Source organism: Carassius auratus, chromosome 4 (genome assembly GCF_003368295.1).
Source record: "Carassius auratus strain Wakin chromosome 4, ASM336829v1, whole genome shotgun sequence".
Classification (NCBI taxonomy): domain Eukaryota; kingdom Metazoa; phylum Chordata; class Actinopteri; order Cypriniformes; family Cyprinidae; genus Carassius; species Carassius auratus.
The window spans coordinates 2,006,813-2,028,673 of NC_039246.1; the positions used below are offsets into that span (position 1 = coordinate 2,006,813).

General features: G+C 37.8%; 2 protein-coding genes across 5 annotated transcripts in view; both read right to left on the reverse strand.

Annotated features, from left to right (window-relative positions):
* The window catches only part of LOC113066531 (gastrula zinc finger protein XlCGF57.1-like), a 1,043,158-nt gene that overhangs the window by 144,874 nt on the left and 876,423 nt on the right, over positions 1–21,861 (reverse strand). The window lies entirely within an intron of this gene.
* On the reverse strand, positions 1,213–18,778 carry LOC113065703 (zinc finger protein 208-like). Of its 4 annotated transcripts, none has more exons than XM_026237182.1 (4): positions 18,621–18,778; positions 18,312–18,400; positions 6,665–10,298; positions 1,213–6,580 (listed from the first exon to the last, which is right to left on the reverse strand). In XM_026237182.1, exons 2-4 carry the CDS (start codon positions 18,394–18,396, stop codon positions 2,008–2,010), a joined length of 8,292 nt encoding a protein of 2,763 aa, XP_026092967.1. In that variant the 5' UTR covers positions 18,397–18,400; positions 18,621–18,778; the 3' UTR covers positions 1,213–2,007. The 4 variants fall into 4 exon arrangements, with proteins under 4 accessions (XP_026092967.1, XP_026092981.1, XP_026092975.1 ...); XM_026237196.1 differs by having other exon boundaries at positions 1,213–4,281; positions 5,710–10,298; XM_026237190.1 differs by having other exon boundaries at positions 1,213–5,152; positions 5,237–10,298.

Genomic DNA, 21,861 nt, shown 5'->3' on the forward strand with positions numbered 1-21,861 from the left:
ACCAAAAATCATTCCGTAAGCTCAAACACAGAGAAAGTTGTGGCTAAATAAGACTCAACTTTACCCCCTAGTGGACGAAAACGTCCCCAACAACGCACAAGGGTTAATCGTCAAAAAAGTGCAAACGATCAACTTCAATCCGTTTCACCTAGGGGTGTAACGATTCATTCGTTTTCTCGATGCATCGATTACAAACCCTGTCGATTCATATGCATCGATCTTGAAACATGATTTTTGAATCGTGAATCACCGATCTTGGACAGTTATCGATTCAAAATGCTAAGAATCGAACGAATCGCGATTTCTATAGCGATTCAATGCTTTCAAAATATATACACATTAAATTACTACAGGCACAAATTAATGGAGACCTTGAATAGTGTTCGTGAATCGTGCCTCTTATCTGTCCTTCACGCGCTCCACTGTTTACCGCCTGAGACTGTCACAGGATTGCGCTCGTGCTCCGTTCATCTCTAAACTGATTCTGTGCTAGGTGTCTCCAGAATGTGTCTCTGAAGTTTTCGCTCAAAATACCCCACAGATCATTAATCATAAAATCTAGAAAATTCCTATTTTGAGTGGAAGCAGAAACGTGCTGTTTTTCGGCCATGTCTCTTTAAATGTAAATAAGCTGCTGCTCCCTGCCCCATATGACAAGCCCCAAATTATCATGTCCTTCCCTCGGTGTAGGGTTGGAGAGGAGTAACAACTAAAAAATCTATGAAAAAAGTAAAGAGGACAAGACTTGACATTTCCAAACAAAAGCTACATGAGAAAGTGAAAAAAAGTGAAAGTGACGTGACATTCAGCCAAGTATGGTGACCCATACTCAGAATGTGTGCTCTGCATTTAACCCATCCGAAGTGCACACACACAGAGCAGTGAACACAAACACACACACACTGTGAACACACACCCGGAGCAGTGGGCAGCCATTTATGCTGCGGCGCCCGAGGAGCAGTTGGGGATTCGATGCCTTGCTCAAGGGCACCTAAGTCGTGTTATTGAGGGTAGAGAGAGAACTGTACATGCACTCCCCCCACCCACAATTCCTGTGGGGACTAGAACTCACAACCTTTCTATTGGGAGTCCAACTTCCCCGTAAATTTCTGTTTAGTGAACTTGTGACTGTATTTATTTTCTTCTATTGCTTGTATTATGGTTTTCTTTAGAAAATAATTTTTGGCACCGAGTCCACAGTAGAAGCCATAATTGTTTGTCCAATTATTTTCTTTATTATAAAAAGAAAAAAGCCCTTTTTTGTGCATGTCCCAATTGAGGTACAGGATTTTAAAATTTCAGATAAATGTTCATGTTATATATTTTGGTTGCATGAGCAAGTTAATACACCAATCTTTCGTGAACATGCATAAGACATTTAGGTGAAGTTAGACATCAATGTTAAGTTGTGAATATGGATGTTTTTCTTAAACAAATGCATCGCTTTGTAAGGCCTTTATTAATGACCCGGAACCAAAAAAAAAGAAAGAAAACAAAATCACTAGTTTACGGTCTATGAAAGCACTCTATATTTTTAGTGTATCCTCGATGATTGAACTTAAGATGACTTTATGGACCGTTCAACTTCAACACCCATTGACTGCAACGACAAAGCTTGAAATAGCCAGAACAATTTTTAATATAACGGACTGGATTCATCAGAAAGAAGAAAAGTCATATACACTTAGGATGCCTTGAAGGTGCGTAAAACGCAAGCTAATTGTAATTATTGGATGAACTAACCCTTTAAGGTTTTTTATGTTGATTAAGACCTTTTCTCTCTGGTTTCTCTCAATGTCCTTTTATTGACAGTTGAGGGCTCTCTCCAGTGTGAGCTCTCACATGGACTTTAAGATTTCCATGCTGAATGAAACACGTTCCACACTTAGGACATATGTATGACTTCCCCTCCAGTGTGGGCTCTCATGTGACTGTAAAAGTGTGTTTTTTGATTAAAACTTTTTCCACACTGAAGGCAAGTGAAAGTGCTTTCTCCAGTCTGTACTCTCATGTGGTCCTTGAGGTTTCCTTTTCGGTCAAAACTTTTTCCACACTGCCGGCACGAATTAATTTTTCACGATTGTGAATTCTCATGTGTACTTTTAGGTTTCCACGCTGATGAAAACTCTTTCCACACTGATGGCATGTGTAAGGCTTCTCTCCAGTGTGAATTCTCATATGATACTTAAGGGTTCCTTTTCGTTTGAAATGCTTTCCACACTGTTGGCAGGTAAAAGGCTTTTCTCCTGTATGTATACTCATGTGGAGTTTAAGGTTTCCACGCTGCTGAAAACTCTTTCCACACTGACGGCATGTGTAAGGCTTCTCTCCAGTGTGAATTCTCATATGACTGTTGAGAATCCATTTCTTTCTGAAACTTTTTCCACACTGTTGACAGGTAAAAGGGTTTTCTTCTGTATGAATTTTCATGTGAACATCAAGGTTTCCCTGTTGAGCAAAACATTTTCCACACTGTTGGCAGGTAAAAGGCCTTTCTCCTGAATGAATTTTCATGTGGACTTCAAGCTTTTCATTTTGATGAAAACCCTTTCCACACTGAGGGCACGAGTAAGACTTCTCTCCACTGTGTATTTGCATATGCCTGTTAAGGTTTCCTTTTTGAGTGAAATGTTTTCCGCACTGCTTGCAAGTGAAATGGCTTTCTCCAGTGTGTACTTTCAAGTGAGCTTCAAGGTTTACATTTTGGTTGAATTGTTTTCCACTCTGTTGGCAGGTAAAAGCCCTTTCTCCTGTATGAACTTTCATGTGGACTTCAAGGTTAATTTGTTGATGAAAACCCTTTCCACACTGAAGGCATGTATAAGGCTTCTCCACAGCCTGATTTTTCTTGTCCGTATGGAGAATCTCATTTTGAGTGAAACTTACTCCACACTGTTGGCTGGTGGAAAGGTTTCCTTCGGTGTGAACTGTCATGTGTTCTTCAAACTTTTCATTTTGAGTGAAACTCTTTCCACACTGATGGCATGTGTAAACCTTTTTTCTAGTGTGCATTATCATGTGGTACTTAAGGGTTCCTTTTCGTTTGAAACTCTTTCCACACTGATGGCAGGTAAAAGGCCTTTCTCCTGTATGAATACTCATGTGGAGTTTAAGGTGTCCACGCTGATGAAAACTCTTACCACACTGAAGGCATGTGTAAGGCTTCTCTCCAGTGTGAATTCTCAAATGGGTGGTAAGGTTTCCTTTTTTATTGAAACATTTTCCACACTGTTGGCAGGTAAAAGCCCTTTCTCCTGAATTAATTTTCATGTGGACTTCAAGGTTTCTTTGTTGATGAAAACCCTTTCCACACTGAGGGAATGTGTAAGGCTTCTCCCCAGTCTGAATTTTCTTGTCCATATTGAGAATCTCATTTTGAGTGAAACTTACTCCACACTGTTGGCTGGTGGAAAGGTTTTCTTCAGTGTGAATTGTCATGTGTTCTTCAAGTTTTTCATTTTGATCAAAACTCTTTCCACACTGATGGCATGTGTAAAGCTTTTCTTCCCTGGAGTGAATTCTCATGTGATACTTAAGGGTTCCTTTTCGTTTGAAACGCTTTCCACACTGTTGGCAGGTAAAAGGCTTTTCTCCTGTATGAATACTCATGTGGAGTTTAAAGTTTCCATGTTGATCAAAACTCTTTCCACACTGACGGCATGTGTAAGGCTTCTCACCAGTGTGAATTCTCATATGCCTGTTGAGAATACATTTCTTTCTGAAACTTTTTCCACCCTGCCGGCACGAATTAAGTTTTTCACGATTGTGAGTTCTCATGTGTACTTTAAGGTTTACATGTTGATGAAAACTCTTTCCACACTGTTGGCATGTGTAGGGCTTCTCTCCAGTGTGAATCCTCATATGTCTGGTAAGGTTTGCTTTGTGACTGAAGTGTTTTCCACACTGAAGGCAGGTGATAGGTTTTTCTCCACTGTGAACTTTCACGTGTACTTCAAGCTTTTCATTTTGATCAAAACTCTTTCCGCACTGAAGGCATGTGTAAGGCTCTTCCCTAGTATGATTTCTTATATGCCTATTGAGAACCACTTTTTGAGTGAAACTTACTCCACACTGTTGGCTGGTGGAAAGGTTTTCTTCTGTGTGAATTGTCATGTGTTCTTCAAGCTTTTCATTTTGAGTGAAACTTTTTCCACACTGATGGCATGTGTAAAGCTTTTCTCTAATGTGAAATCTCATGTGGTATTTAAGGTTTCCAATTCGTTTGAAACTTTTTCCACACTGTTGACAGGTAAAAGAGTTTTCTTCTGTATGAGTTTTCATGTGAACATCTAGGTTTCCCTGTTGTGCAAAACTTTTTCCACCCTGCCGGCACGAATTAAGTTTTTCACGATTGTGAGTTCGCATGTGTACTTTAAGGTTTACATGTTGATGAAAACTCTTTCCACACTGTTGGCATGTGTAAGGCTTCTCTCCAGTGTGAATCCTCATATGCCTGTTAAGGTTTGCTTTGTGACTGAAGTGTTTTCCACACAGAAGGCAGGTAAAAGGTTTTTCTCCACTGTGAACTTTCACGTGTACTTCAAGCTTTTCATTTTGATCAAAACTCTTTCTGCACTGAAGGCGTGTGTAAGGCTTTTCCCTAGTATGATTCCTTATATGCCTATTGAGAACCACTTTTTGTGTGAAACTTACTCCACACTGAGGGCACGAGTAAGACTTCTCTCCACTGTGTATTTGCATATGCCTGTTAAGGTTTCCTTTTTGAGTGAAATGTTTTCCGCACTGCTTGCAAGTGAAATGGCTTTCTCCAGTGTGTACTTTCAAGTGAGCTTCAAGGTTTACTTTTTGGTTGAAATGTTTTCCACACTGTTGGCAGGTAAAAGCCCTTCCTCCTTTATGAACTTTCATGTGGGCTTCAAGGTTTCTTTGTTGATGAAAACCCTTTCCACACTGAAGGCATGTATAAGGCTTCTCCACAGCCTGAATTTTCTTGTCCATATTGAGAATCTCATTTTGAGTGAAACTTACTCCACACTGTTGGCTGGTGGAAAGGTTTTCTTCGGTGTGAATTCTCATGTGTTCTTCAAGTTTTTCATTTTGAGCGAAACTTTTTCCACACTGATGGCATGTGTGAGGCTTTTCTCTAGAGTGAATTATCATGTGGTTCTTAAGGTTTCCTATTCGTTTGAAACTTTTTCCACACTGTTGACAAGTAAAAGAGTTTTCTTCTGTATGAATTTTCATGTGGACGTCGAGGTTTCCTTGTTGAGCAAAACTTTTTCCACACTGTTGACAAGTAAAAGGGTTTTCTTCTGTATGAATTTTCATGTGGACGTCGAGGTTTCCCTGTTGAGCAAAACTTTTTCCACACTGTTGACAGGTAAAAAGGTTTTCTTCTGTATGAATTTTCATGTGGACGTCGAGGTTTCCCTGTTGAGCAAAACTTTTTCCACACTGTTGACAGGTAAAAGGGTTTTCTTCTGTATGAATTTTCATGTGGACGTCGAGGTTTCCCTGTTGAGCAAAACTTTTTCCACACTGTTGACAGGTAAAAGGGTTTTCTTCTGTATGAATTTTCATGTGGACGTCGAGGTTTCCCTGTTGAGCAAAACTTTTTCCACACTGTTGACAGGTAAAAGGGTTTTCTTCTGTATGAATTTTCATGTGGACGTCGAGGTTTCCCTGTTGAGCAAAACTTTTTCCACACTGTTGACAGGTAAAAGGGTTTTCTTCTGTATGAATTTTCATGTGAACATCTAGGTTTCCCTGTTGTGCAAAACTTTTTCCACCCTGCCGGCACGAATTAAGTTTTTCACGATTGTGAGTTCGCATGTGTACTTTAAGGTTTACATGTTGATGAAAACTCTTTCCACACTGTTGGCATGTGTAAGGCTTCTCTCCAGTGTGAATCCTCATATGCCTGTTAAGGTTTGCTTTGTGACTGAAGTGTTTTCCACACAGAAGGCAGGTAAAAGGTTTTTCTCCACTGTGAACTTTCACGTGTACTTCAAGCTTTTCATTTTGATCAAAACTCTTTCTGCACTGAAGGCGTGTGTAAGGCTTTTCCCTAGTATGATTCCTTATATGCCTATTGAGAACCACTTTTTGTGTGAAACTTACTCCACACTGAGGGCACGAGTAAGACTTCTCTCCACTGTGTATTTGCATATGCCTGTTAAGGTTTCCTTTTTGAGTGAAATGTTTTCCGCACTGCTTGCAAGTGAAATGGCTTTCTCCAGTGTGTACTTTCAAGTGAGCTTCAAGGTTTACTTTTTGGTTGAAATGTTTTCCACACTGTTGGCAGGTAAAAGCCCTTCCTCCTTTATGAACTTTCATGTGGGCTTCAAGGTTTCTTTGTTGATGAAAACCCTTTCCACACTGAGAGCATGTATAAGGCTTCTCCACAGCCTGAATTTTCTTGTCCATATTGAGAATCTCATTTTGAGTGAAACTTACTCCACACTGTTGGCTGGTGGAAAGGTTTTCTTCTGTGTGAATTCTCATGTGTTCTTCAAGTTTTTCATTTTGAGCGAAACTTTTTCCACACTGATGGCATGTGTGAGGCTTTTCTCTAGAGTGAATTATCATGTGGTTCTTAAGGTTTCCTATTCGTTTGAAACTTTTTCCACACTGTTGACAGGTAAAAGAGTTTTCTTCTGTATGAATTTTCATGTGGACGTCAAGGTTTCCTTGTTGAGCAAAACTTTTTCCACACTGTTGACAAGTAAAAGGGTTTTCTTCTGTATGAATTTTCATGTGGACGTCGAGGTTTCCCTGTTGAGCAAAACTTTTTCCACACTGTTGACAGGTAAAAAGGTTTTCTTCTGTATGAATTTTCATGTGGACGTCGAGGTTTCCCTGTTGAGCAAAACTTTTTCCACACTGTTGACAGGTAAAAGGGTTTTCTTCTGTATGAATTTTCATGTGGACGTCGAGGTTTCCCTGTTGAGCAAAACTTTTTCCACACTGTTGACAGGTAAAAAGGTTTTCTTCTGTATGAATTTTCATGTGGACGTCGAGGTTTCCCTGTTGAGCAAAACTTTTTCCACACTGTTGACAGGTAAAAGGGTTTTCTTCTGTATGAGTTTTCATGTGAACATCTAGGTTTCCCTGTTGTGCAAAACTTTTTCCACCCTGCCGGCACGAATTAAGTTTTTCACGATTGTGAGTTCGCATGTGTACTTTAAGGTTTACATGTTGATGAAAACTCTTTCCACACTGTTGGCATGTGTAAGGCTTCTCTCCAGTGTGAATCCTCATATGCCTGTTAAGGTTTGTTTTGTGACTGAAGTGTTTTCCACACAGAAGGCAGGTAAAAGGTTTTTCTCCACTGTGAACTTTCACGTGTACTTCAAGCTTTTCATTTTGATCAAAACTCTTTCTGCACTGAAGGCGTGTGTAAGGCTTTTCCCTAGTATGATTTCTTATATGCCTATTGAGAACCACTTTTTGTGTGAAACTTACTCCACACTGAGGGCACGAGTAAGACTTCTCTCCACTGTGTATTTGCATATGCCTGTTAAGGTTTCCTTTTTGAGTGAAATGTTTTCCGCACTGCTTGCAAGTGAAATGGCTTTCTCCAGTGTGTACTTTCAAGTGAGCTTCAAGGTTTACTTTTTGGTTGAAATGTTTTCCACACTGTTGGCAGGTAAAAGCCCTTCCTCCTTTATGAACTTTCATGTGGGCTTCAAGGTTTCTATGTTGATGAAAACTCTTTCCACACTGAAGGCATGTATAAGGCTTCTCCCCAGTCTGAATTTTCTTGTCCATATTGAGAATCTCATTTTGAGTGAAATTTACTCCACACTGTTGGCTGGTGGAAAGGTTTTCTCCGGTGTGAATTCTCATGTGTTCTTCAAACTTTTCATTTTGAGCGAAACTTTTTCCACACTGATGGCATGTGTGAGGTTTTTTTCTAGAGTGAATTCTCATATGGTACTTAAGGTTTCCTATTCGTTTGAAACTTTTTCCACACTGTTGACAAGTAAAAGGGTTTTCTTCTGTATGAATTTTCATGTGGACGTCGAGGTTTCCCTGTTGAGCAAAACTTTTTCCACACTGTTGACAAGTAAAAGAGTTTTCTTCTGTATGAATTTTCATGTGGACGTCGAGGTTTCCCTGTTGAGCAAAACTTTTTCCACACTGTTGACAGGTAAAAGGGTTTTCTTCTGTATGAATTTTCATGTGGACGTCGAGGTTTCCCTGTTGAGCAAAACTTTTTCCACACTGTTGACAGGTAAAAGGGTTTTCTTCTGTATGAATTTTCATGTGGACGTCGAGGTTTACCTGTTGAGCAAAACTTTTTCCACACTGCCGGCATGAATAAAGTTTTTCACGATTGTGTGTTCTCATGTGTACTTCAAGCTTTTCATTTTGACCAAAACTCTTTCCGCACTGAAGGCGTGTGTAAGGCTTTTCCCTAGTATGATTTCTTATATGCCTATTGAGAACCACTTTTTGTGTGAAACTTACTCCACACTGAGGGCACGAGTAAGACTTCTCTCCACTGTGTATTTGCATATGCCTGTTAAGGTTTCCTTTTTGAGTGAAACGTTTTCCGCACTGCTTGCAAGTGAAATGGCTTTCTCCAGTGTGTACTTTCAAGTGAGCTTCAAGGTTTACTTTTTGGTTGAATTGTTTTCCACACTGTTGGCAGGTAAAAGGCCTTTCTCCTTTATGAACTTTCATGTGGACTTCAAGGTTTCTTTGTTGATGAAAACCCTTTCCACACTGAGAGCATGTATAAGGATTCTCCCCAGTCTGAATTTTCTTGTCAATATTGAGAATCTCATTTTGAGTGAAACTTACTCCACACTGTTGGCTGGTGGAAAGGTTTTCTTCGGTGTGAATTGTCATGAGTTCTTCAAGCTTTTCATTTTGAGTGAAATTTACTCCACACTGTTGGCTGGTGGAAAGGTTTTCTCCGGTGTGAATTCTCATGTGTTCTTCAAACTTTTCATTTTGAGCGAAACTTTTTCCACACTGATGGCATGTGTGAGGTTTTTTTCTAGAGTGAATTCTCATATGGTACTTAAGGTTTCCTATTCGTTTGAAACTTTTTCCACACTGTTGACAAGTAAAAGGGTTTTCTTCTGTATGAATTTTCATGTGGACGTCGAGGTTTCCCTGTTGAGCAAAACTTTTTCCACACTGTTGACAAGTAAAAGAGTTTTCTTCTGTATGAATTTTCATGTGGACGTCGAGGTTTCCCTGTTGAGCAAAACTTTTTCCACACTGTTGACAGGTAAAAGGGTTTTCTTCTGTATGAATTTTCATGTGGACGTCAAGGTTTACCTGTTGAGCAAAACTTTTTCCACACTGCCGGCATGAATAAAGTTTTTCACGATTGTGTGTTCTCATGTGTACTTCAAGCTTTTCATTTTGACCAAAACTCTTTCCGCACTGAAGGCATGTGTAAGGCTTTTCCCTAGTATGATTCCTTATATGCCTATTGAGAACCACTTTTTGTGTGAAACTTACTCCACACTGAGGGCACGAGTAAGACTTCTCTCCACTGTGTATTTGCATATGCCTGTTAAGGTTTCCTTTTTGAGTGAAACGTTTTCCGCACTGCTTGCAAGTGAAATGGCTTTCTCCAGTGTGTACTTTCAAGTGAGCTTCAAGGTTTACTTTTTGGTTGAATTGTTTTCCACACTGTTGGCAGGTAAAAGCCCTTTCTCCTGTATGAACTTTCATGTGGACTTCAAGGTTTCTTTGTTGATGAAAACCCTTTCCATACTGATGGCATATGTGAGGCTTTTCTCTAGAGTGAATTATCATGTGGTTCTTAAGGTTTCCTATTCGTTTGAAACTTTTTCCACACTGTTGACAGGTAGGGTTTTCTTCTGTATGAATTTTCATGTGGACGTCGAGGTTTCCTTGTTGAGCAAAAGTTTTTCCACACTGCCGGCACGAATAAAGTTTTTCACGATTGTGAGTTCTTATGTGTGCTTTAAGGTTTACATGTTGATGAAAACTCTTTCCACACTGTTGGCATGTGTAAGGCTTCTCTCCAGTGTGAATCCTCATATGCCTGTTAAGGTTTGTTTTGTGTCTGAAGTGTTTTCCACACTGAAGGCAGGTAAAAGGTTTCTCTCCAGTGTGTATTCTCATATGCCTGGCGAGGCTTCCTTTAAAAGTGAAAAGCTTTCCACACTGAAAGCAGGTAAAACAACTTCTAGCTCCTATCGCTTTTTTAACTGTTTTTCGAGAGGAAGTCTTCTTAATCTCTGAGCAACTGAAAGATTTTTCTTCAGTTATGAAATCATGATGGTTCTCATGCTGATCTTCTTCCATTTTATTCAGCACTTCATTCGTCTCTTTAGTTGCTGTCAAGTCTAAGGCAAAAAAGAAAAAGACAAACATTTAAACATGTAAAACATTAATAGCTTAGTCCAGAATCTGGCCATAACTTACTCACCCTGAATTCATCTTAGGTGTATATGACTTTTTTCTTTCAGACAAATCCAGTCTGAGTTAATTGAAAAATTATTATATATTTCAAGCTGTTTGATGCCACTCAGCGGGTGTTGCACTGCATCAGTCCAAGAAAAGTTTAATAAAAAGCGCAACCGGGGGGTCAACAAAGGCCTTCTTTAGCGAATCTATGTGTTTTTGTAAGAAATATATCCATATACAAACTTAATCACTTGAACCTAGGCCTGGGCAATATAGCTAAAAAAAGTATCAACTGTATAATCGATATTATATATATATATATATATATATATATATATATATATCGGTCTCGAAAATTAACATTTTTCATGACCTTTTTGTAAAACAAAGAGAAATAGAAAAAATGTGTACATTTAAATACTGCATTTTTTAATTAACCCAATTTATTGAAATTTGTTTTAACAGTCAAAAACAATTAAAGTTACACATTTCTAAAATTAAATAATTTCTAATGTTTTCTATGCAGATTAAATGGGTCACATAAGGAAACTTTTTTTCTTGTCTCCCAAGACCACAGGAGGGCACAATGAGCAAAATAACGCAGCACATTAAAAACATGCACTACATCTAAATGAATTCATAAATATCAAATATAATTTCAGAAATTGCATTAACAATAATGAACAAAACAGCATCATGTATTTATGCATTGCTTAAGACACGAGTGCAGCAGTCATATTTTTCCATGTAAAATTGCGCTAAATAGGCGTTCTTTGTGAATGGCTTGGTTTTAAACTAATCACGATATTCTCCACACTGAACTTCTATATTTCTCTAATATTTAGAATGTATAACAGCAGCGGCACGTCTTGCAGGCTAGAGTAGACTAACAAAACATTAAAATGCAACGTCATTTACTTCATCGCATCTTGCATGCCACTGATGACTCTCCCTGACGCACTCCCAACATTTAAATGTTCATTTTAGATTAGACTAATATATATATATTTTTTTATTATTCACAACCTCCTCATCACAGGCAGGCACAGCACTCAATTCAGCATGTGTTCGTGTTTGTGTGAGCTGTCTGCATCACTGCGTTTATGAATGATGCACCGTCGATAAATACTGATACCTTCTTTAGCCTAGGCCTACTTGAATCTAGCTTGCACCAACATTTGTAAACTAAGCAGTTCTGGGAGAATGACAGAGGTCAGAGCATGAGTCTCGTGAAAACCAACGTTTGTTTACAGGAGCAAAGGAAGCAAAGTTTCATTACTTCATTAAAGGAAAGGTTTCCTCTTGGCTTATATCGAAATCCTCTGACAATCTTTACAAATCCTCATTTTGTACATTCAGGCCCGGCTGCAGGATGAAATGACTGAGGGGGCATGTGAAATTGTTAAGGGGGCTTAACTTTATTACACCATCAAAATGCTTTGATGGCTGTCATGTTCATCAGCTGTACTCTCAATCACTCTTTCAGTGTCCTTTTTGTGGTCTGAAATACGCTGCATATACTTTCTTATGTCCATTTTTGAATATTAATGATAATTCACATTTTAGCTGAAACTTAATTGCTGATTTTTTTTTTTTTTTTTTTTTTTTTGAATTGCTGATAATATCACACGTTCAGATATTTGCTCGACGGACACCGAATGGCGCGGGGTTGGATAAAACCACCCCTTGCTTTACATTTAAACAACTGTATTTTCCATATGTGCCTTAATACCCACATCAGGAAATCACACAGTCAACAAAAGATAAGCCAGCGTCATTTATTATTAATAATTAACCCTTTCACACTTAAGTTTAAAATATTCTAACTGACTCCCGAGAGTAAAATTTTTCAAGGCGACAGTTATTTTAGAACGTTCCCCCTTAATGTTTCCATGGCAACGCGTCATATTTGTCACGTGACACCGCAGCCACAATAATAACACTGTATAACAGATGTAGGCTATCCTTCATTTCGTTTTTCCTTTTTTATTCGAAATATTCACAAACTTTCTTACCATGTCATCAACTATCTTATAATCCGATTCTCAAATATGTGTAAGTGAGTGTGTTTGGTCGTTTAAAAATCTTTATAACAATAGAGTAAACTTTATAGTTAGCATTGTTCCACTGTGTTTTATCTGATATGAAAAACACACGTCGTCAAATTATATTTGAATATATTGTTTTTGCTGCTTTCACAGACTCCAAATGTAGCCTATTGTTTTACCAGTGCTTATGTGTATTTAAATGTCTGAAATCTAAAATAATCATTATGATGTTGAAAACACTGCATAGTTGTGATATATGACAGCGTTGAGCTCGTCCGTATCTGGCTCAGCGCCAACCAACGCGAAAGACGTTTGAATCTGGCAGTGATGATGTCACGAGTCACAACACTGAACATTCTGAATCCCATGGGGATAAGGTTAAATTATTATTTAACTCAAAAGGTTGGCCATTTATTTTTAACCAGGGATACAAAAATGAAACAGAGGGGGCACAAGTCAGATCTGAGGGGGCATTGCCCCCTTTTGCCCCCTCGTGGCGCCGGGCCTGTGTACATTAGTTAGTGACCGTTGTTTGATCCCTCCACAATATTTCCACGTGTGTCACTTCGGAGCAGTGTATGCACAGCGATGACCTCCATACGTCACCCTCAATAGAGTGCAAGTTAGAATCAAGTGAATATTAGGTTTTGAATATGGATAATTTTCTTACAAAAATGCATCAATTTGCTACAGGAGACCTTTGTACACCCCCCCGGAGCCATGTGAGAAACTTTTCTTGGACTGATGCAGTGCAAAAACCCTCTAAATAAACCAAATAATTTTGACAATTTTAATCTTAAATTGGTAAAATTTGTATTGAAAAAGTACTGTTCATGGACTGTCATTGAAGTCAAGGTATTGTTATCAATATCTGAAAGATTTCAACCCAACTCTCTGTGACTAAGTGACTAATAAAATAGATTGACTATGCCTCATCTCGTCAACTAACTGTTAGGGGGCAGCCCTAGTGTTTTCACATATAGTCCATTTTTGAAAGCACAGTTACTATTTATTTTTAACTATAATAACCAACATTTAAATAAATATTTGTTGTCTATTCAAACATGTATATTGCACAATGCCTTTTTTTGATGTGTGTGACATATACCTCTGTAAATAAATACAATTTAAATTAACTTCAATGCACTTTGAATGGAACATAGACCCCTTACATTTTTCACTCTCTGTTATATTGCAGCCATTTGCTAAAATAATTTAATTTCATTTTATTTCCTCATTAATGTGCACACAGCACCTCATATTGACAGAAAAGCACAGAACTGTTGACATTTTTGCACATTTATTAAAAAAAGAAAAACTGAAACATCACATGGTCCTAAGTATTCAGACCTTTGCTCAATATTTAGTAGAAGCACCCTTTTGATCTGATACAGCCATGAGTCTTTTTGGGAAAGATGCAACAAGTTTTTCACTCATGGATTTGGGGATCCTCTGCCATTCCTCCTTGCAGATCCTCTTCAGTTCTGTCAGGTTGGATGGTAAACGTTGGTTGACAGCCATTTCCAGAGATGCTCAATTGGGTTTAAGTCAGGGCTCTGGCTGGGCCATTCAAGAACAGTCACAGAGTTGTTGTGAAGCCACTCCTTCGTTATTTTAGCTTTGTGCTTAGGGTCACTGTCTTGTTTGGAGGTGAACCTTCAGCCCAGTCTGAGGTCCTGAGCACTCTGGAGAAGGTTTTCGTCCAGGATATCCCTGCACTTGGCCGCATTCATCTTTCCCTCGATTGTAACCAGTCGTCCTGTCCCTGCAGCTGAAAAACACCCCTCACATGATGCTGCCTCCACCATGCTTCACTGTTGGGACTGTATTGGACAGGTGATGAGCAGTGCCTGGTTTTCTCCACACATACCGCTTAGAATTAAGGCCAAAAAGTTTTATCTTGGTCTCATCAGACCAGAGAATCCTTCAGGTGGATTCAGGTTTTTAGCAAACTCCATGCAGGCTTTCATGTGTCTTGCACTGAGGAGAGGCTTCCGTCGGGTCACTCTTCCATAAAGCCCTGACTGGTGGAGGGCTGCAGTGATCGGTGACTTTCTACAACTTTCTCCCATCTCCCGACTGCATCTCTGGACCTCAGCCACAGTGATCTTTGGGTTCTTCTTTACCTCTCTCACCAAGGCACTTCTCCCCCCGATACCTCAGTTTGGCCAGACGCCCAGCTCTAGGAAGGGTTCTGGTCATCCCAAACGTCTTCCATTTAAGGATTATGGAGGCCTCTTAGGAGCCTTAAGTGCAGCAGAAATGTTTCTGTAATCTTGGACAGATCTGTGCCTTGCCACAAATCTGTCTCTGATCTCTTCAGGCAGTTCCTTTGACCTCCTGATTCTCATTTGCTCTGACCTGCACTGAGCTGAAAGGTCTTATATAGACAGGTGTGTGGCTTTCCTAATCAAGTCCAATCAGTATAATCAAACACAGCTGGACTCAAATTTAGGTGTAGAACCATCTCAAGGATGATCAGAAGAAATGGACAGCACCTGAGTTAAATAAATGAGTGTCACAGCAAAGGGTCTGAATACTTAGGACCTTGTGATATTTCAGTTTTTCTTTTTTTTATAAATCTGCAAAAATGTCAATTTTACATTGAGGAAAAAAATTAGATATAACAGAGTGAAAAATTTAAGAGGGTCTGAATACCTTCCATACCCACAGTAGGTTTGCTTCGAACTGGAACCATGGTGGAATCATGTGATATCCACTTCACAGAGCACTTACGTTCAAACAGAAAAAACATTTAAGGCCTTACACATACAGTCATGGCCAAAAATATTGGCACCCTTGGTAAATATGATCAAAGACGGCTATGAGAATTCATCTGCATTGTTAATCCTTCTGATCTTTTATTTAAAAAACTTCACAAAAATGTATCCTTTCTTTGGATAATAAGAATTTAAAATGGGGGAAAATATCCTTATGAAATAAAGGTTTTTCTCAAATACTCGTTGGACACAATTATTGGCACCCCCTAAAAATTCTTATGAGTAAAATATCTCTGAAGTGTATTCCCATTCATATTCACAATTTTGAGCACTCCAGCATGATTATAAACAAAAAAATTACCCAGCCATGGCTTCATGTTTCACAGAAATATAAAGAGGAGGGAAAACAAAGCCCAAATTCCCTTAATCATCCATCACAATCAGGAAAACAAAAGAATATATTTCTGATGTGCAGCAAAAGATAACTGAGCTTCACAAATTGGTGAAGTGGCTTTAAGAAAAGAGCTAGAGCAGTGACAATTCCCATTTCCACCATCAGGAAAATAATTAAGAGTTTCCAATCAACAGAAAATGTTATGAATCTGCCTGGAAGAGGATGTGTGTCTATATCGTCCTAATGCACGGTGAGGAGGAGAGTTTGAGTGGCTAAAGACTCTCCAAGGATCACATCTGTTATTGCAGAAAATAGTTGAGTCTTTGGTTCAGAAACCCTTCAAAAAAAATTGTCAAACAGAACCTACATCAACACATGTTGTTTGGGAGGGTTTCAAAATAAATTTTTCTAGCTCATCCAAAAACAAACTAAAGCATATTCAGTTATCAGACATGACTGGAATTTCAAATGGGACTGGCTTCTATGATCAGATGAAACTAAAAATGAGCTTTTTAGCAGTAAACACTCAAGATGGGTTTGGTGAACACAGGGATAAACAGTACCCCATGTGTACAATGAAATATACTGCTGTATTTTTGATGTTGTGGGCCTGTATTTCTGCTGGAGGCATGGCATTCACATGGCATCTTTGATTATATCAAATACCAACAGATAAAAAATACAAAAAGTGACTTACTCTGTTAGAAATCTTATAATGGGCCATGTTTGGATCTTCCAACTGTACAATAATCTAAATACAAACCTCAAAAACAACACAGAAATGGGTCACTGAGCTCAAAACAAAGCTTCTGCTATAGCCATTCCAGTCCTCTGACCTGAACCCTACAGATCATGAGAGGAGTGAACTGAAGAGGAGAAGCTGGGAATCTGAAGGGTCTGGAGTGATTCTGGATGAAGGAAATGGTCTCTGATCTCGTCAGGCATTATAGGAGAACATTTAGACAAATAGAGGTTTCAAAAAGTACTGAATAAAAGGGGTCCATTAATTGTGGCCAAAGCGTATTAGAGAAAAACATTACATAATGATATTTCCCTCCCATTTTAAATTCTCATTATCCAATGAAAGGTTAGGTTTTTGTGGATTTTTTAAATAAAAGATCAGAAGGATTAACAATCCAGATACATTTTCACAGCCTTCTTTGATCATATTTACCAAGGGTGCCAATATTTTTGGCCATGACTGTAAATGGAATGTAAAAGATGATAATTTGAGAAACATCTCCCTTTTTTTCCCTTCATGCAATGAAAGTCATTGGTAACCAAAATAACTGTTACCAACCATCTTCAAAATTTCTTCTTTTATGTTCTACAACAGTAGTCGGGCAGTCATTCAGGTTTGAGTAAATTGTGTCGTTACATTTTTTTTGGGATGAACTATTCCTTTCAAGGTTTTTTTCCCTTCTTTATTTTAAAAGAAATCAGAAATAATTAGAGGTAGACCGATGTATTGGTTTTGCTGATTACGAGAGCAGCCTTTAGTGGCTGAATCACCGACAGCACGTGTTGTTTGATTAGATATGTGACGCTGCACGCTGAACAGAGCGATAAACTTCCGGATTTAAATGTAGCGGACAGAAAATCCTGCCGCACATCAGAGCGCCATTCACATAGTTTTCCATTAAATTACATTATATTTGCCCCAAATCGTTGTTATTGTACATAATGGATTGTATATTGAGCATTTTCATTGAAACATCTGTCTTTTTTGTGGCTCTAATAAAGTCTGTACGCTTCATTTATAGAGCTATAATATAGATCGCTCTTTCCATTTGCTCCATTTTTTTCCCCCCATGTATCAGTGATGCGTGGGTCAATGTATAAACAACCCGCACCCGACTGATATTTTCAACGAACCCGCCCGCAACTCCGACCGCAAAAAAAAGAAAAAAGAAAATATTTTACCCGACCCGCTTCCTAAACCGCGTTTTTTTACAAGTAGTAAATGCGTCGTCCCTGTATATTAAATTTAATTACTTAAATAGGCTGTAGCCTACAGGATGATAAGCGTTATGACCACACACATAAAGCTTGCAACAAAGAACCGGTTAAAGTAATGATTATGACTGTGTCTCAATTAGCAAGGAGACATTTAGTTGTTTAGTAATAAACTGGTGTTTTCGGTGTCCCTGCTAAGATGAAGTTGACGATGCGGACTCGCCGTGAACGCCAGAGAGAAATGCATATTTCATATGGATTACATCATCAGAGAGTAGCCTATTTATTTTGGTTTGAATATTTGTTTAAAAACTGACACTACCTGACCCAAGATACCACCCAAAGTGTCTACAGCGTTTTCTTAGCTATTTCAGAATCAGTAAAAATGACTGGGGCAGTAAGGACATAAGTTAACAGTACGCCTATGGACGTATCCGTGTATTTATTAGGCAGGGTCGCATGAAAAAGTGGGAAGGATGCTCAATTTGCTTGAGGCGGGACAAAGGGTAAAATTGCTGTACAACATAAAGCAGGACAGGTGGTCATGCTATAATAGCGCCAGTTATTCAGCCAATAAAGTGTAGGCCAATTTCAATATTGTGTCTAGTACTATATAAATTACAATAAATTTCAAACGACTCGACCGACCGCGACCCGAATGTCATTAAAAAAATTTTTGGATGACTCATTTTGGATCAACCCGCGCAAAACTGAAATGTACATTTGGAGCATGGCGGGGTACAGTACACTACTGAACTTTTATGTAAATTCAGTCATAACCATCTCTTGATGACATTTTAATAAGAATCAGACGCTTTGAGAAAGAAAACAAACCTCTGAGTTTCTCGAAATCTTCTTGTTTGAGACAGAAAACTTCTTCAATCCTGATGTCTACGGTCTCCTCTTTGACAAACGCCATGTTTCTGTCGTGAAGAAGAAGAAAATCAAATGAAACGAAGTCTCAATCAGCTCCTCAAACAAGACAAACAAACCGCGTTTCAAACTAAAGAACACAAATAACACAGAAAGTCACTCGTGTCGTGTGTATGTGTTGTTCACTCTTTCACAGTGAAGTGATTCAGGACACAGAGAGTGAAATGAGACGCAAATTTGCCGTGACTCATGCAGAAGCGCTTAACTTACACAAAGTCGTGTGTTTTAAATGTTATGTAAAGTATTACGTCGTTAAATTAAACAACCGGTACATATAAAACAAATTAGTAGTAATTATTTAAACACTTCGGATGATTAAAAACGCGGACGTCTCGTCAGCAGAATCATAGATGCGCGGCGCAGCCTTGTGACGTCATGGAAGCAACCCAAAATAAAAGTCTTGTCCACACGATTATAGAACTTCACACTTCACACGTAAAACTTTCATTCATAATAGCAACTACAGAGCATTTGTGATATAGTTTAATAGTCTGCATTGTCTTAACATATTAATGTTGCATTAGTGTGCATAAATGTTTTTGATATTAATGAAGTAACAGAAATTACAAAACACCCAGTTACAGGTGTTGGAGACCCAGAAGCAGGGATGTGCACAGACATTTTGAGGGGCAGGGGCTCAAGTGAAATAAAGGGCACTTCTCATAATTACGTATTTCTTTTTCTTTTTTTGAAACAAAAAAGTATATATATTAACGCAACACTGACTTCCTTTTTTAAAAAAAAATAGTTAAAAAAAGTTAATTAATTTTATGTTCCTCAAACTCTAATTTTCAAAAGATGTCTACAAAATAATCAGTTCACACAGAAACCATGGTCTCCTTAGTATTCACTAGGTTTATAGAGCAGCGAAGGAAACCATCCCACAATGTGCATGTTTGGAAAACATTTTCTATGCTACTAGTTTCAAGTATATATTTAGAAGAACCAAAATAACTGCATCAAGCAGAGGGGTGTGTTTTACTAATAATTTTTTTTTGTTGTTTTTTTTTTGCACAAGGCACTACATCATTTTAGTTATTTTGGTTTTATCAGAACACATAACACTTTTAAATCAACACAAATATTCACTCTAAACTGAAGAGGGTTGTTGCTGCTATTTTGTTAACTTTGCATTGTGCTGCCTGCCTGGCCCTGCACTGCAAGCATGATTAAAATTGTTTAAATACTTTTTGTTTCACAAGCAAAATAACTTTTTAGCTTCACACAACTAAACATCAGAATACTGAATTGCCTTAATGTTTTAATCAAATACATTAATATTATTATTGCTATGCATGTACACATACACAATAACTGATGGTGACTGACAAGGACTTAGTTTCACATTTGAGGGAGGACTGTATCATCACCATCATTAAATAAAACCTTCACAATCCACATTTAGATGGAGTTTGTTTTAAACCTACTACACTCAAAAAATATTCTGTGGCTTAGTAAATATTTAACTTAATTAACTTAATAAAGTCTGAAAATCTTACTTGATTGTTTGAATTAAACTTACCAAAATAATTGAGTAAAAATTAAATAAAATTAAATAAAAGCCAATGTCATGTATGTGTATTTGTGGTTGTATGGAATACTATTTTATAAAGGTTTAGAGGAAATAAAAAAAATGTTCATAATTAAAAAGTTAATTTATAAATATTGTTATTTTTAATGTTTAATGTTAACTTATTTCTACTCAGTTTTATTTATTAATGTACAAATGCAGTTACTCAGATTTAGTACATTTTTTAGAGTGTAGCCTATCCTCCATCTGTTTGCATCTGTAGATTTCTTCTAGATTCACCAATTTAGATTTCTAAATTTCAGGGGGAAAGACTCTTGATGTAAGTCATTAACTAACTGGGGACGTTCTTATTTTATTAACTTATTTTATTACATGGCTTGGTTGATCTCCAATGTTGAACAATGTAGAACTCCAGGAGTTCTTTGATGTCTATGTGTGCACGTGCCTGCCCAGAAGCATCTTCAGCAGATTCTTGATGGAGATCAAACTGTGGCGCTGCAGTCTTGAAGTCCGACTAAAGCAGTGAAACAGATTTCAGTCCTTACAGGTGAAGACCAAGCAATTTAAACACTGAACAGATGTCAGCAGCTCTAGAAGCACTCAGACTCAGCAGATCTACAGACTCATTATCACATGATTTTAACCCTAAAACAATATCAACGTTGATTAAATTTGCAAATACAAAATATAAACCAATGTTGATTTAACCATGGCACCCAACGCTGATTCACAGGTTTAAATGCAGTGGGTGGTAAAAAGTCCTTTAGAAGCAGCATTAGTGTTTAAATGTTTTATAGGTCTGTAGAGGGTGTGTACTGACCGTAACAGTAAAGCATTAGCTAACACTGCGTCAGTAGTGTTCAGCTGGTGTTGGGAGTGTTTGCGTTATGTTCCTTTACTCAACATGAAGATGATGTTGTGCCTGAGGTGTGTTGCAGGGGTCATACTTCTCAACATAGCAGGTGAGATCGGATAAAACTGAAGCAAAACTAATAGACCTAAAATGTGCTTGTTGATAATCAATAATTGGTTAGATGATAGGAGGTGTTTGAATCCCATACAAATAAAGGGCATTTATGGATTCAGGTTATTATTTTTCTTTGATTGCTCAATGACTATCAATGTCTATACTTGATTTTCTTAATACAACTAGTGTGAATAGTTTATAAAACACAACAACTTTTTTTTTCTCCTTTACGGTTACAGTGGGTAGATTATAAACGGATGAAGATATATTTCCTATGCATTTTTGTTTTAACATCAAAACACTTTAATCATAAATATATGTTCACATCAAGGTGAATAAATTATGACCTAGTGAGGTTCACCCAACCTCCTTTATATGGTCTCTTTTTTTCTCACTATTTTCATTTAACCTCTCATTTTCCCCTTTATCTCTTTTCTTAAAGAGACACCTGCAGCTTAAAAAGTCTTAAAACAATGGAGTTATCAAGATGCCTGCAAAGAGAACTGATGACTTTTGATATAAGTCTTTCACATTAGCACAATGAATCATTAAGTTTCCTTAATGAGGCGTAAGTTGTGTAAAGGGTTAGTTTAAAGAAGAATTGTGATAACTTAAGTGTAGCACGATTTATTAAGTGTAAACAATTCATCTTTATCCTAAATTCCACATGCACAAAGGGTCATCATCACTTTCAGTCACATTTTATATTTAAATACAGTTCTAAAATAAGTTGTGTAACAAAAAAAAAATTAATAATAATAAAGTTACATTATTAGATTATGCAGCAGTAAAGTGGTTACTTTGAAGTAGGCTTTTATTTGAGAGACAGTGGGTTAATATGACTTATTTTTCATTGTACAATTGCCCTTGATGCAGTCTGGAACTTCACTAAAAAGCAAAGTTCATCCACTCTTGCTAACGTAGGGATCACAGGCAAGGCAATGCAAAGTTTT